The following is a 16,153-nucleotide window of genomic DNA, read 5'->3' on the forward strand; positions in this document are numbered from 1 at the left end:
ATTTCTATATCTTGGCTGCTGTGAATAATGCTGCAGTGAACATGCGGGTGCAGATATCTTTTCAAGATGCTGATTTTATTTACTTTGAATATACCTGGAAGTGGTATCTTATCATAAAGTCTTTTTAATTTGTTGAGGAACTTCTATACTGTTTTCCATAATTGCTGTACCAATTTACATTCCCACCAGGAATATACATGGGTTCCTTTTTCTCCACATCCTCACCAATACCTGTTACCTTTTGTCCTTTTGTCTTTTTGACAATAGCTATCATAACAGGTGTAAGGTGATATCTCATGGTGGTTTTGATTTGCATTTCCCTGATGGTTAATGATGTTGAGCACCTTTTCATGTAGCTGTTGGTCATTTGTATGTCTCCTTTGAAAAAATGTCTTCTGTTCTTCACTCATTTAAAAAAAATAATGTTTATTTATTTTTGAGAGAGAGAAATATAGTGCGAGCAGGGGAGAGGCAGGGAAAGACACAGAATCTGAAGCAGGCTTCAGGCTCTGAGCTGTCAGCACAGAGTCCAATGCAAGGCTCAAACCTGCAAACTGCAAGATCATGACCTGACCTGAAGTCAGATGCTCAACCAACTGAGCCACCCAGGCGCCCCTCCTTTGCTCATTTTTAATTGGGTTCTTTTCCTTTCCCCTTTCCCCTTCCTTCCTTCCTTCCTTCCTTCCTTCCTTCCTTCCTCCCTCCCTCCCTCCCTCCCTCCCTCCCTCCCTCCCTCTTCCCCTCCCTCCTTTCTTTCTTTCCTTCCACTGAATTGTATGAGTTTCTTATATATTTTGGATATTAATTCCTTTGCAGATGGTTTGCAAATATTTTCTCCCATTGTATAGGTGGCCTTTTCCTTCTGTTGCTTGTTTACTTTGATGTGCATAGCTTTTTAGTTTGATGCAATTCCGTTTGTGTATTTTTGCTCGTTTCCTGTGCTTTGATGTCATATCCAAAAATCATTGCCCAGACCAACGTCAAGAAGCTTTAACCAATATTTTCATTTAGTAGGTTTACAATTTCCAGTGTTTTGCTGTCTTTAATCCATTTTGGGCTGATTTTTGTATATGGTATAAGGGTCCAATTTCATTCTTCTGCATAAGAATATCCAGTTGTCCCAACATCATTTATGGAAGAGACAACCCAGTCCCCATTGTGTATGCATGACACTCTTACCAAAGATTGGTTGACCATATATGTGTAGATTTATTTCTGGGCTTTCTTTTCTGTTGCATTGGTCTATATGTCTGTTTATGTCATCAGCATACTGTTTTGATTATTATAGCTTTGTAATATCTTTTGAAATCAGGAAGTGTGATGCCTCCAGTTTTGTTCTTATTGAACCTGTGCTTTACAATTTAAAGTAACCATGACACTTTCTATGCCTAGGAAAGACCAGAAAAGCCAGGTAACTGACTCATTTTGTATCCAAGTGGAAGACAGAGGAATTAGTCCCATGCAGTATATTCAAAAGATCAGGGAAATATGGGAGTAAAATTGATTTATGATTGCTTCTTATGACTCATGGTTTTTCAGTGTGCTAATTATTTTACTGCCCTCCCTATTTCTTTAAATTATGTATTCCTTTGGCCTCCAATTTCTTACCTCTGTGATTTGTCTTCTCTTTTCCTGATTATTTCTCTTCAATCCAACCCTCCAATTTACATATCTGTGTTTGTGATTTCAGCCACTATATAATGTTAACGACTCTCTAATATATCAGCATCTATTCAGATTCCTGCCATGGGCTCTAGGCATATAGCTACCTGTGTCTCTGAGGTTTAAATTTGCACGTCTCTCGTTCTTAACATAGCCAACACAGAACTAATTCTCTTTTATATTACTTTCCTACCAAAATAAAAATACAAGTCTCATGCCATCTCAGGCCATCTCATGCCATCATCATTTTGGTGAAGGGATATAAACCTTAAAATTCAAGTCACACTACCTATATGTGAGTAGGGCTCAGGCTGTTCTCAGATTGGACAGGATTGGCTCTGATGTGGAGGACAGGCTGCCCTATAAAGAGCTATTGGAAACAAGAGCTACCATATATAATGTAGCTTCTCTGCAATGAATAGAAAGAATAAAGCTTCCCATGACCATTTGGGACCCAAGGAAATCAGTAGGATGTGTTCTTTGCTCAATCAGTCGTATGGAATGCCTGTGCTCTGAGCTGACCCTTCTCTTCCACTGATAAGTTTGACTGTCTCTTTTCACTTTAACAGTGATAATCGTTAGAGAAGAAATCTTCGGGCACAGAAGGTCATAGCAAAGGATATTTCAAAATATGACACTGAGAATTGCTTGAGTTTATACTTCTGCTCATCATTGAGAAGAGATAAAAATGGATTTTATTCTTTTTTATGTTTTCCATTCCTTTCCTGAATGATATTGAAATCTCTTTGTTGACTTCTGGTTGTTATTGTGTGTGTGTGTGTGTGTGTGTGTGTGTGTGTGTGTACACACACACACACACACACACACACTAATGTTGACTCTTTTGAAAATGTGCACAAAGATGACTAAAATATATGCGGTTCCATTTAGTAGAAGGAACTTTGTTTCATGAAGGAAAACTTCAAATACATACAGACATGCTGCATAGGAAAATACCTATTGATGGCCTGATGACAAAATTTTTTTCAAAAGAAGGAAAATCAACTAAAATCACTTGAATTTATTTTGAACTAGGTACTGTGGTAGATACTTGCAAATACACTTTTTTTTTCACTAAATTACAAAATTCTACAACAGATTGTAAGTGTTTTATTGTTACGCAAGGAAAAGATGCAAATGTCATTGGATCTCTTTATTGATTTAGAAAATAGATTGACTTCCTCATCTGCTTTTTCCAATTATATATTCAAGGGATCTTATTTAACCCTCCATGAAGTTCACACACACACCCCCCCTCCCCTTCTTCAAGTTCTCTTTATGGTACACAGTTATGTCTGCTACATTTTTCTCTTGGCTTATTTTCTAGGCTTTTTGTATACTCCCAAGGACAAAATAAATAAAATAGGCCCTCACCCTAAAATGCAGCAACAAAAGCAAAAATCCGCCAAACACAACAATAACAAGCTGGAAAATCATTTGCCTGTTTTCATCCAAGTGGTTCATTCTTCAAAAGTTACCTATCACAAAAAGGGGGCAATATTTTAAAAAGCTGATCCAAGTGCAAAAATCACTCTGTTTACCTCTGACATATAAAGCAAACATGATTTAATCAGTATCGAAAACAATGAAGCAAAAAAAGTCTGCCCACTAAAAAAATCAATAAAGCAAAAAAAAAAAAAAAGCATATCGTATTTGTCTAAACCAAAAACAATGAGACAAAAATGGGCCACATTCAATTCATCTCAATTGGTAGTTGAGAGTCATATTTGACACACTATATGTACTCCCTGGTGCTGTCCTCAAGTTGACCTGTAAGTATGATTCTTCCTTCCCATGGCCAAGACTGCTCCGTTCATCTGGTGCACCACTGTTTTCCTTACATACCACCCACTTGTCACAGTCCCTCAAAATTTCTCCTCTAATGACTTCTTCTCTGTGTGTTCTTTGGTTGTATTTTGTCTTTTTTAAGCCTCAAGGAGCTAGGAGCTAGAAGTATCACTACTGGTCTCTTACCAGCTGACACATACTGAACTGTAATTTACCTCAAGTGGTAGGAAATTTGCATCTAGGCTGGCCAGAGAACCTAAAGGCTCAGACTCCTAAAACATACGATGAAGTAAAACTCTTCTACGACCAGATTATTTTTGGTTTTACTGCAAACATTCTCCGTTTGAACACTGAGGGATAGATTTGGTCTGTTAATCGTTTCACATGTGTCTTTCCAATTGATCTCAACTGGTCTTTCTTTGAGAACCAGATCAATGACTTCAAATGAAAGCAGATAATTTACTTGTCAACTTATATCCGTTCGTGGTGCGAGAGTGGGAAGATTGGGGAATGTGCCTCACGGATTCAAGCTCCACAGGGACGCTTTGTTGGGCAGCTGGCTGCTGTCTAGGGCTGTGGGAGTAAAAGGGCTATGCATCTCTGGTCATCTACAGTCTAGCCATGGTTTGCTCACAAAGCGGTGGCAGAGTACCCAGAAAGAGAGCAGATGTGTTCCAGGACACTTAAGGCCCACACTCGAGACTGTCACATGATTACTGTCGCCTTTTTCTATTGGCCGAAACAAGTCACAGGCCAACCCATATTTAGGAGTGGGGAAATAGATTCTACTTTTGGATGATGGAATTGTGCAGTTGGTTGCAAAGGGTCTTCATAAGAAGAGGGGTGAGGAATTGTGATCATTCTTTTCAGTCTTTCATGACCACTAAACAATATATTTTTTCTTTAACGTAGAGTCTGTATTATTCTCTAAGAAATGCCCATTTTTATAAATTAATAGCATTTATTCAGTGTTATTTAATGGGAATACCTCAGTGTTGGGCATCAGGGTATCTAGGGTCCAGTTATGACTTTTCCACTTGACCAAGTATATTGATTTCTTATTACTGCTGTAATACATTACTACAAATTTAGTGGCTCAAGGCAACATTATTCTCTCATAGTTCTGGAGGTCAGAAGTCCTAAATTAGTTTTACTGGCTAAAATCAAAGTGTCAGTAGGCCTATGTTTCTTTTGGACACTCTAGGAGAAAATCCACTTTCTTGCTTTTCCCAGCTTGAGAGGCCACCTACATTCCTTAGCTCATAGTTCCTTCCTTCATGTTCCAAACTAGCAGAATAATGTTTTCTCTCTTCTCTGACCTCTCCTTATGTTCTTCCAACTTTTCACTCTGGCTATCCCCCTCCTGGCTTCTTTCTATCACCTTATGATTACATTGGGTACTTTTAGATAATCCAGGATAATTTCTCCATCTCAAAATCCTTAACTTAATCCCTTCTGCAAGTTCCTTTTTACCAAGTAAGGTGTAACATATTCACAAGTTCCAGATATTAGGACTTGGACATTGCTGAGGGGTCTTAATTCAACCTATTGTACCAGAGTTCAGCAAACTATGGCCTGCAGGTGAGATCTGGCCTGCTATCTGTTTGTGGAAATAAAGCTTTATTAGAACACAGCAATATTCATTCTTTATGTATTGCCTAAGACTGCTTTCATACTACTAGAGAGGCAGAGATCACATGGCCCACAAAGCCTAAAATATTTACTATCTGTTTCTTTACACATAAAGATTGCTGACCCTGTAACCAGATTCACTGTCACCTTGGGCAAGTCACTTATTTCCACCAAGCATCATAAAATCATAGCTTCTTAGACTTGGAAAGAATCTTAAAGTAATTTTGGCTAAACTCTGCCCTATACATTTCTCTGCATAAATCACCTTTTCAGACTAACTGGTCACTCAGCTTCCGCTCAAAAACATGGAACTGAAAGTTCCTCTTTGTCTCATGAAGCAACTCATGTTTGTTTCAGGCAACTCTAATTCTGAGAAACATAATTTCATCCCTGTAACTTTTTTTTGCCTAGTCTTATTTATGCCTTCTGGGGCCACAGAGAATAAGTGTAATCTCTCTTCTACCTGAAAACACTAAGAATTTGAATCTCTTATCATACCTCCAAGTTATTATGCTCCTATAATGCAGAGGTTAAGGAAAGTGACACTACAGTTTCTTCTAGATGTCAACATGTATGATATTATTAATGTAGTGAATGTTCTGAGGTTTTATTTCTTTACAATATTTGTTTTGGTGACTGATATGTGAGACAATCTCTGCTCTCTGCGATTAGGTAGAATGTCAACAAAGGGGAAAGGGGTAGGGGTCTCAGGTGTAGAACCCTGCTCTTCTCTAAATGACAGGAATGCCACCTCCTTGGACTCAGATGTCATTGTTGCCTGGATGCAAAAGAGTCATTGCCCAGGTTTAGTCATGATGAGTCCCTTTTATCTGTGCCTGGGAAGGCTTCACCAGAGAGGGTAGACTGGCTACTGTTAACTCCTCCCTTCTAGATGAGACAATACTATTCTCACTTCCTCTCCAATAAGCCATGTGAGTCTGGTTTTCAGTTCACACAAGAAGCATCTTCGAACCCCCCACCCCTCTCCTGTAACTCTGATTCCAGTTCCAAAAGAATCCAATGCTATTAGTAGGCTGTGACAAAAACAAACAAAACTAAGAACCTCAGCGAGCCACAGTTCCGCTGCAAAGAGGAAATATAATCTTAACGAGCGGAAAACCAACCTCCTCTAGAGGGCACTCTAGTACTCACGGGATCCAGAACCAGAGGACTGAATGGAGAACTCTGCTGGCCTTAAGGTGTCAAAGCTTAGGCCAGTCTTTTATTTATTTATTTATTTTTTAAATTTTATTTTTAATTTTTTAAAATTCACATCCAAATTAGTTAGCATATAGTGAAACAATGATTTCAGGAGTAGATTCCTTAATGCCCCTTACCCATTTAGCCCATCCCCCCCTCCCACAACCCCTCCAGCAACCCTCTGTTTGTTCTCCATATTTATGAGTCTCTTCTGTTTCGTACCCCTCCCTGTTTTTATATTATTTTTGTTTCCCTTCCCTTACGTTCATCTGTTTTGTCTCTTAAAGTCCTCATAGGAGTGAAGTCGTATGATTTTTGTCTTAGTCAGTCAAAGCTTAGGCCAATCTTGAAGAAAGCATTCCCTTCCTTGGGGGAGAAGTTAGCTGGGGGGACAGCTAAGCTGATCAAAAAGGCCTCGAAAGAGCTAAATTGTTCTTAGAGCTACGTGTCACATTTGATTTATCTGTGGTGTCCTATTCTGAGTCTAAAGCTTTCCTAGTGCTTTTTCATTCATTTATTCAACAATATTTATTTATTGAACCTTTACTGTGTGCAAGTCTTTGTGCTAGGGACTGATGGAAACGTTGGCCAATTTCTCCAGATTAAAGTCTCCTTAACATTTCTTTCTGTTTTATTCATTAATAATCATTAACAACCCTTGTCTACAATCCCTCAGCAATTTGAGGTTTCTTCTTCATCCATTCTTTGTGTCAAATGGTGTCCCCATCACACCTGTCAGCAAATTAGAAAACTGGAAGTAACTCTGTGCCCTTCTTTGCTTCTCTTTTCAATGTGTCTGCCTCATCCTCCTGATTTTAGTTACTCATCATTTCTTAAATCTCTCTCTCTCCTTTCCGTTGCTCCTTACCACTGTCACTGTTGCACCTTTTCTGGCAATATCTTGCCTCTGCTTAGCTTTCTCAGTTAGTTTTGTCTGGTACCCCTCCCATTCTGAATTTTATCCCCAAATTTTGACTTGCTTATAACCTCATACCCTCTCCTGATGTTTCCCTTTTCTCTCTCTTTTGTCCCTCTCTGTCTTGCCTGGCATATTCCTATTCAACTTTTAATATTCAGGTCAAACATCTCTTCCAAGATTCCTTCTTTTTTTCTTTTTTGAAGTTTATTTACTCTGAGAGAGAGTGAGAGAGAGAGCATGAGCAGGAGAGGGGCAGAGAGAGAGGGAGAGAGATAGAGAATCCCAAGCATGCTCTGCACCGCCAGCGTGAAGCCTAATGTGGAATTTGAACCCACAAATTGCGAGACCATGACCTGAACTGAAACCAAGAGTCAGATGCTTAAATGACTAAGCCACCCAAGCTCCCCCAAGATGCCTTCTTAATATTCCTTTCTCTGTCCCTTTCCCTCCTGCCAGACTAACTGGTTTTGTCCTTTTCTGTGCCCACAGAGTCTGCATATATCTTTATTAAGGCTGTGTTTTATCTTTCTTGCTAGACTGTGAGCTCTTTGAAGACAGGGACAACTCTATCTTTTTCCTCTTTATGTCCTCAGTGTCTCTTCCAGTCATAGAACATAATTGGACCTCAATGAATACTATTTATGTCAATCAATATGTATAAAAACATTTGATGGTACCCATGAGTTGAATCCCCCGATAGAACAGAGGTGTTCAAAGAGAAATGTCAGTAAAGTGATCTATATCCTGGAATACATCCTTGGACCTCCTAGTATAGCTCTCTCTTAGATGATGAAGCTTCTGACAATGAAATGCGTCATTGAAACACACTCCTTTATTAATAGTGATGTTTTGAAATAATAATAAGTAGGATAGCTCTTCCTCTTACTCTTTGCACAACTGGACTAAGTTCTGTGGAAAGGAAAATATATGAGGTTTGTGATTTAAGGAACAGAGGCCAATTAACTTATTTCCCATTGTACTCAGTAAACGCTGTGTTACATAAAGGCCCAAACAGAACTGTAATAGCAGAGTGCTGGCAGAGAGTAGCGATGCTTTACTCCTGTTTTGTTTACCATAATGAACTGGTCAATAAACATCACAAATTGTTTATCTATATAAATCTTGACAGATTACTCTTTATGAAATCCATTTAGCAAGTGAGGTTTTCCCATAAGGATGAAAAATGAAGATTTTAAACAGATTGCGGGAGAAGCTCTGCCTGTACCAGGAGAGTCAGTGTAATGAAGGTTTCTTTATATTAATATTACAAAAACCATTTATCCTGACAAAATCAATATCACAATTCATCTTAGTTTGGTGTTTCTCTTTCTAAGCTTAAAATGTCTTCTCCTTTATTATGTATAATTTTGTTTTAATAAATGTGAAATATATTTCATGTAGGAGGTGCTCTTGAGAAGGAGTAACTTATCAAATGACATCAGACTTGTAGCTGATTGGCTAAAAAGAGTCTTGGAAATGTTTAAAATTATATTTGAGCGGCTGAGAAATTTATAGGAATCATTTTACTTAAACCTCAATTACAAAATCATCCCCAGTGCCCTTTGGGTTAGAAACAAACTATAATATTCAGGGAAGTCTCCTATGAACTTCATTCAGGTAAAATTCTCTCTTACTGAAGTCAAGCAATTATAACAAGTCAGATAAGTTAGATATAACACCAGCTGGGATAAGAGAATATAAAATCAGGAATAGTCACATTTAATTACTCAAAACATTGCATGCTTTCCTAAGAAGGGATTTATTTATTCCATTTGGATTCAGAACTTAATATCCCATGGATATTGACAGAGCTAACTTGGAGTTAAGCGTGTAGCAGCTAGCTGGAAGAAAATAGAACTACATCAAGGAAAGGAATTGCGTTATACACTGGAAACTATTACTCTAAATGTACTGTATGTAAAGTAAGTGTGATTGTCTCATGAGTGAATGGTAATAAAAACTGAATACTCAAGAGACTTATTCATGACTGGTGTGGTGATATATATATATATGCATTGGGAGAAGCTTGCCTCTTATTGTTTATGCTTTACCAATATTACATTAAAAGCCTACAAACAATATGCTCTAAGTAATAGCATATAATGAAATTAAGAGCAACTCAAATATTTTGTTGCTTCTATAATTCCAGTTTAATTTCCATGCATAATTTTCTTCAGCTCTGATACTTAAGGAGCCTAAATAAAACATCTATTTGAAATGGGGTTTTGATGCAGTGTCTGTATACATAAAGGACTTAATATAGTTGTTGGTAGGGGGGGAATGTCCTTTTATCATGACAGAAAAAGGGCAAACTACAGTGTAGGGGTTTTCAAGAGAAACTGTACTTTATTTATTCCCGAGGTGATATTAGTCCATAAAACAAATTTGCAGCTTATTTAGCAGTCTTTAGTTTTTATTGGCCTTTTTAAGGGTGTTGAATGATCACCCGAGAGATCACACTGTAGAAGTTGCAGGGGGGATAAAGAAACTATGCCTCCAGCATCTTTATTAGAAAATAGAGGTGAATCCATTTAATGTTATTTTAAATGCACCACATGGAAAGTTCCCGTTTACAAGTGAGTTGTCTTTTTTACATGTGCTGTTTTTGCTTCTTCAACACTTCCTGTTGCCAAAATTGCTTACCCTAATCAATGACATTGGCATTGGCCATGAACTTGAATAATTTACTCAGAGGAAACAGGTTTTGGTTTCTATCATGGCAAAATGCCAGGATAGTGATTTCTACAAGCAACTTTAGGTCCAAGAAATTGAAGTTGGAACGAAGTCATCTCATGATGTTTATAGCATTAACATCTTTTCATAGATCAGAAGAATGCTCTATTCACCAACCATTCTGGATAAATGAGTTTAGTGCATAAGAAAATGGAAAATGAAATATAACCTATATTAAGGCATCGGCAGTATTGGAACATGTCTTCCTCAAACTCTTAGTGAAATTTATTCTTTGTGAGACTAAATATAGAATTTCAAGATTTTTAGGGTGATCAGTGGTTATCATACCAGTGTTATATTTTATAACTTGGTAGATACTTGGAAAGATGATTTATGGGTACCTAATCTAAATTTTTAGCTTTCAGAGGAGCTACTTTTGTGAGAAAGCAAAATTTACAGTATTCTTAATTGAGCAACTGGCATTCAAAAGAATCCATAAGATGTATTGTAGCATGAAAAAAGCAATATAACATTTTTTTGCCATTAATTAGTTTACAAAGAGGAGGCTTCATAGAGATTTTATTGCGAGCAACATTTTGTTAAATATTCTTTTTTTGTCTTGTTTGATTTTGTATTTGTTTGTTTAGCTCAAGCATTCTTTTCAATAGATTGGCTAAAACAGACCATCTTATTTCACAATGTTATTGATAGATGTAACTTATACTATGAATTATTAATCAAAACATTATTCTCTTTGATGGTTTATTTGTCTTGTTTTCAGATGTCAGCCTTGCAATTGTCATCTCTCAGGAGCCTTGAATGAAACCTGTCACTTGGTCACGGGCCAGTGTTTCTGTAAACGATTTGTCACTGGCTCCAAGTGTGATACTTGTGTTCCCAGGGCAAGCCATTTGGATGTGAACAATCCACTGGGCTGCAGCAAAAGTAAGTGAACTCTGGCCCTGTGCTGGTGGCTGGAAGATCATGCAGGGAAGAGTGTTTCGTTATTTTCCTTCTCCACTGAGAACCCATCAGAAAGGCTTAGGCAAAATGTGGAGGATTTCGGTGAGAAATGAAAACAAAACAAAACAAAACAAAACAAAAAAAAACCCAAAAAAAACTACATGAAATGAAACGCGTTCTTTTCCCTTGATGAGATTATTGAAAATGGTTATTATGTAAGTAGCGGGAAATTTACAATATTTTGTTAGAATGGAATCACTCTAGGGGCGCCTGGGTGGCTCAGTCGGTTGAGCGTCCCACTTCGGCTCAGGTCATGATCTCGCCATCTGTGAGTTCGAGCCCTACATCGGCTCTGTGCTGACAGCTCAGAGCCTAGAGCCTGCTTCCGATTCTGTCTCCCTTTCTCTCTGCCCCTCCCCCGCTCATGCTCTGTCTGTCTGTCTGTCTCTCTCTCTCTCTGTCAAAAATAAATAAACATTAAAAACAAAATTAAAAAAAAAAAAAAAAGAATGGAATCACTCTAGTGGTGACAAGAGTCCCGGTTTTCCCCAGATGTTGGACTTTCCAGTGATAGGACTTTCAGTGCAAAAAATCAACACTACTGGTTAAAACAAAATGATTGGTGACCCCACCAAAGAAGGATATTTGCAGCCAATTTTCTATACGAAGTGGAAGATTTATTCTTATTTATGATGCGTTATGTTTTTCTATCCCCCAAATTTTATGGGTATGTGCTATTGTTAGTTGTTTAGACCCTCACTTATAATCTGCTTCCTTATTTCATGATTCACTTCTTTCCTATCAACATTTGTTTATTGTAGCAATTATTATTATCACAGCATATTACTACTATATTTCATATCTATTCTACAGTAAGTTGTATTAGTTGTTTAAACATCTCTCACATTTCTATTTTTAACTCCTGGAAGTTAAAGATTACACCTTAGTATCTTCAGACTTTTAAATACCATTCTCCAGTGCCTTGACTTGACTTCTCAAGTAACCTGCAAGCCTAAGTTTCATAGCATATTGATGATTTATTTATATTTACTTCAAGATCATATATCCTTACATTTTCCAGAATTCCTAAAAATTCCTGCTGAGAACATGTGGTAAGGAACCCTCTATAACATATTGTACAATGCATGTTCTCCTTGGGGTGTCCTGGGACTATCATGAGTCACAATGCTAGGAAATGCCATAAGTCAGGACAAATCATCATAAACAAACATGCTAGGAACTGTGTTATCTACATTTAAGAGACAGAGAATTACCTAATATAATATTGGACTCCACAGCAGCTATACTAGATTTTGAGATAGTGGAAGACAGGGTGTGGCTAATGGTTAACAAGACATATTCAGATTTTGTACCTATGTACTTTATCTTCAGTATCCCGTGTTTCATTTGGTTTCTCTGGATGTTAGTATAAATAACATTATAGGTATTTATGCTTCTTTTGGGAAAGGACTGTCATGATTGCCTTTGTGTAAATACAGTCTAAATCTGGATTTCACTGAGAATATTTATCATTCATTGATTAGTTATAGAGTTGATTGATTTGTGTGCAACACGAATTCCAGCATATTGCTTTGGATGTCAGTTGTAGATTAGCATTTTGTGACAAACTTAGATATAACATACTGAATCCTAGCAGTTTTTGATTGGTTCTGCCTCTAATTTTGTGTGAAAATATTGGCATCTGCTCCACTTTTTTATACTTATTCTTACACCTAAGACACAGTCTAGGAACTATACCTTAGGTAGAACTGGGCAGTTTGGTTCACTGAACACCTGGCCTACATTTCTTAGCAGTGGTAGACATTTACTTTTATGTTATATCTTTCCTTCTCTGGGCTAAGCCTTCGTATCTTTCCAAATGCTTCCAATTTTAATAGTTAAAAAACTTTTCTATTCCTAATTATTTTTCTATATGTGTGTGTATATAGAAGAATATATATACACACACACACACACACACATGTAGAAAAATAATTAGGAATAGAAAAGTTTTTATACAGAAAGAATATAGAAGAATATAGAAGAATATATATACATATATATATATATACACACAATATGTGTATATATATGTGTGTGTGTGTATATATATATATATATATATATATATATATATATATATACACATACTAAATTTTCTCTCTAAACTTGTGATCCTTGGTGATGAATACATTCCTTCAACTACTTATGGTAGTTGTTGCTGCTGCTGTTTTAGGTTTGTGTTTCACAAAATTTACCCAACACTGTGCAAAGTTAGAAGCCCAGTATCAACACAAGTCATTCATTTTAGAAAAAAAAAATAGGATTCCTGCCTTTAAAAAAGCTCGAAACATAGCAGAAATGATGGACATACTGGCAATACAAGGGAGTGAGCACAGGGCACGGGAAATACTGGTTGTGGCATGGGTAGGAAGGGAGCCTGCTTTCCTTCCTGTTCCACCTCGATTTTTACATGGTACTTGCTTGTTATCCTAGCAACAGCCGGAACAAGCAGCTTCGCAAAGATAGGATGCTATTGGAAGGAATGTAGTGCTATCTATTGTTGAAACTGTGAACTACCTCGGGCTGGTATTTTGCTCTGTGTCCAACAGATGTCAAGCATGTGTTTTTCAGGAACATTATTATGTTTCATGGTGTCCTTCTACACAGTTTGGGAACCATGGGATTATGACTATTATCTTTTCCCCTTCCTTAGAGGCCACTGGCAATAGTTTAGCAGTATCATCTGTTATTTTTTCCTTCTTTTTTTTTTTTTTGACAGAAAGTTGAATTGGGAATCTGAGCATATAATTTCCAGAATGCAGGAAAATTGAATTCAGAGAAGATAGTTAGTTAGAACCTCTTTAAAATCTGCTTCCTTATTTTATGATTCATTTCTTTCCTATCAATATTTGTTTCATGCTTTAGGAATTGTAGCCATTCTCCTTAATAGGAGAGACACTAGCAAAACAGGTATTAAATGGTTCTTGCTTTTCTGAGCTTTACTAGTGGATGAAATTTCAATTTCCCTAAACTTCTTACTATGAACTTAATGAAATATATATATATATATAAATTTATATATTATATATTAAATATATATAAAATATGTAAATATACATAAATATATTCTATATTAATATATATTATATGTATTATATAATTATATAACATATAATTATATAATATATATTTATATTTATTTATAAACTGTCCATAGCTCATTTGTGTTTAAGTCTTCTTGACACTGTTCACTGCTATGTTTATCCTTGGTTATTTATCCATCTTTTTTATCACTCATAGCTTTTTCTTTATCCTTACTTATCATAGAAGCTTTTGTAACTAACACTTTAAAAATATTTTTGTTGTCAAATATATACAAGATAAAACTGACCGTATTAGCCATTTTTAAATGCACAGTTAATTTATATTAAATACAATCATAATGTTGTGCAACCATCACTGCCGTGCATCTCCATAACTCTTTACAACTTGTAAAATGGAAAGTGTGTACCAATTAAACAATAATATCTCCCATTTGACCCCAGCCCCTGGCAACCACAATTTTATTTTCTCTATAATTTTGAATAATCTAAGAACCTCATATAAGTAAAATCACAAAATATTTGCCTTTTTGTGAGTGGCTTATTTCAGTTAGCATACGTCCTCCAGGGTCATCCATGTTGTAGCTTATCTTATAATTCCCTTCCTTTTAAGTCTGAAGAATATTCCATCATATGAATGTACCATATTTTGCTTATCCATTCATCTGTCGGTGGGCCTGTGGGTTGCTTCCATGTTTTGGCTTCTGTGAGTAATGCTGCTATGGGTATGGGTGTATAGCTATTTCTTCAAGACTGCTTTCAATGACTGCTTTCAGTTCTGTTGGGTATATAACAGAAGAGGGATTCTAGATCATATGGTAAGTCTACTTTTAATTTTTTTGAGGAACTGCCATAATATTTCCCACACCAGCTTTACTATTTTAAATTCCCACCAACAGTACACAATGGCTCAGATTCTCTATATCTTTGCCAACATTGTTATTTTGTATTTATCACAGCCATCTAATATATATGAGATGCTATCTCATTGTAGTTTTGATATGCATTTCTCTAATGATTAGTAATACTGGGCATCTTTTCATAGTTATTGGCCATCTGTATATCTTTTCTGGAGAAAGTCTATTCAAGTTATTTGCCTAGTTTTTCATTGGGTTATCTGTCTTTATTACTGAGCTGTAACTGTTCTTTACATATTCTAGGTGCATGTCCTTTATTAGATATATGATTTACAAATGTCTTTCCCAACTGGGTTTACTTTTCACTTTCCTGATAGTGTCATTTGAAGCATGGATGTTTCAAAATCTGGTACAGTTCAACGTATCCATTTTTTATTATTATTTATGCATTTAGTGTAATATCTAGGAAACCGTTACCAAATCCAATGTTAGGAAGATTTGCCCCCATGTTTTCTTGTAAGAGTCTTATAGTCTTTTTGCTTTTATATTTAAATCTTTGATCCATTTTGAATTGATTTTTAGATATGTTGTGAGTTAAGTCTCCAGTTTCATTCATTTCGAATGTGTCTTTCCAGTTGTTCCTGCACTATTTATGGAAAACACTATTTTTCCCTTGGTTCTCATTAGTCTTATTGAAAATCAGTTTATTATGTTCTGTTGACTTTTTAATCTATATTTTGTGTTATTTTATTACTAGTTGCCCTACGAATTAGAGTATGCATACTCATTTGCCACAATCCACTTTAGGCTGTACTGATATAATGCTGGTAATATATAACAGATACGCTTTTGGTACGGCTTCTTTTCCTTCCCTATCTTTGAGTTGTCATACCGTGTAAATGTGTGTATGTGTTGCATATATATATATATATATATATGTATATATATATAATGTACATATATATAGTATACATAATAAACCCAACATTGCACTAATATAATTATTATTTTCTTTTAACAGTAATATGTTTTTAAAAGTGATTTGAGAAGAGAAAACAGAATATGAATATATATACACACACACAGATATACACGGAATCTTTGATATTTACTCCATATTTATCCTTTCTGGTGTTCTTCCTACCTCTATGTGATTCAATTTATTTACTCTCTGTGTCATTTCCTTTTAGCCTGATTGATTTCCTTAGTATTTTTTGTAGGGCTAGTCTACAAGAATTCTCCCACTGTTTTTTTCAAATTATTTGGGAATACCTGTATCATTCTTTCTTCCTTCCTTCCTTCCTTCCTTCCTTCCTTCCTTCCTTCCTTCCTTCCTTCAAATGGGTAGATTTTCT

At 36.2% G+C, this 16,153-nt stretch overlaps 1 protein-coding gene across 1 annotated transcript in view; it reads left to right on the plus strand.

Annotated features, from left to right (window-relative positions):
* The window catches only part of USH2A (usherin), a 725,654-nt gene that overhangs the window by 171,601 nt on the left and 537,900 nt on the right, over positions 1–16,153 (plus strand). Inside the window, exon 14 of the mRNA XM_015077386.3 lies at positions 10,656–10,819. Coding sequence (XP_014932872.3) covers positions 10,656–10,819 — 164 coding nt within the window. The remainder of the gene's footprint in view (positions 1–10,655; positions 10,820–16,153) is intronic.

This window comes from Acinonyx jubatus, chromosome E4 (genome assembly GCF_027475565.1).
Source record: "Acinonyx jubatus isolate Ajub_Pintada_27869175 chromosome E4, VMU_Ajub_asm_v1.0, whole genome shotgun sequence".
NCBI classification, from domain to species: domain Eukaryota; kingdom Metazoa; phylum Chordata; class Mammalia; order Carnivora; family Felidae; genus Acinonyx; species Acinonyx jubatus.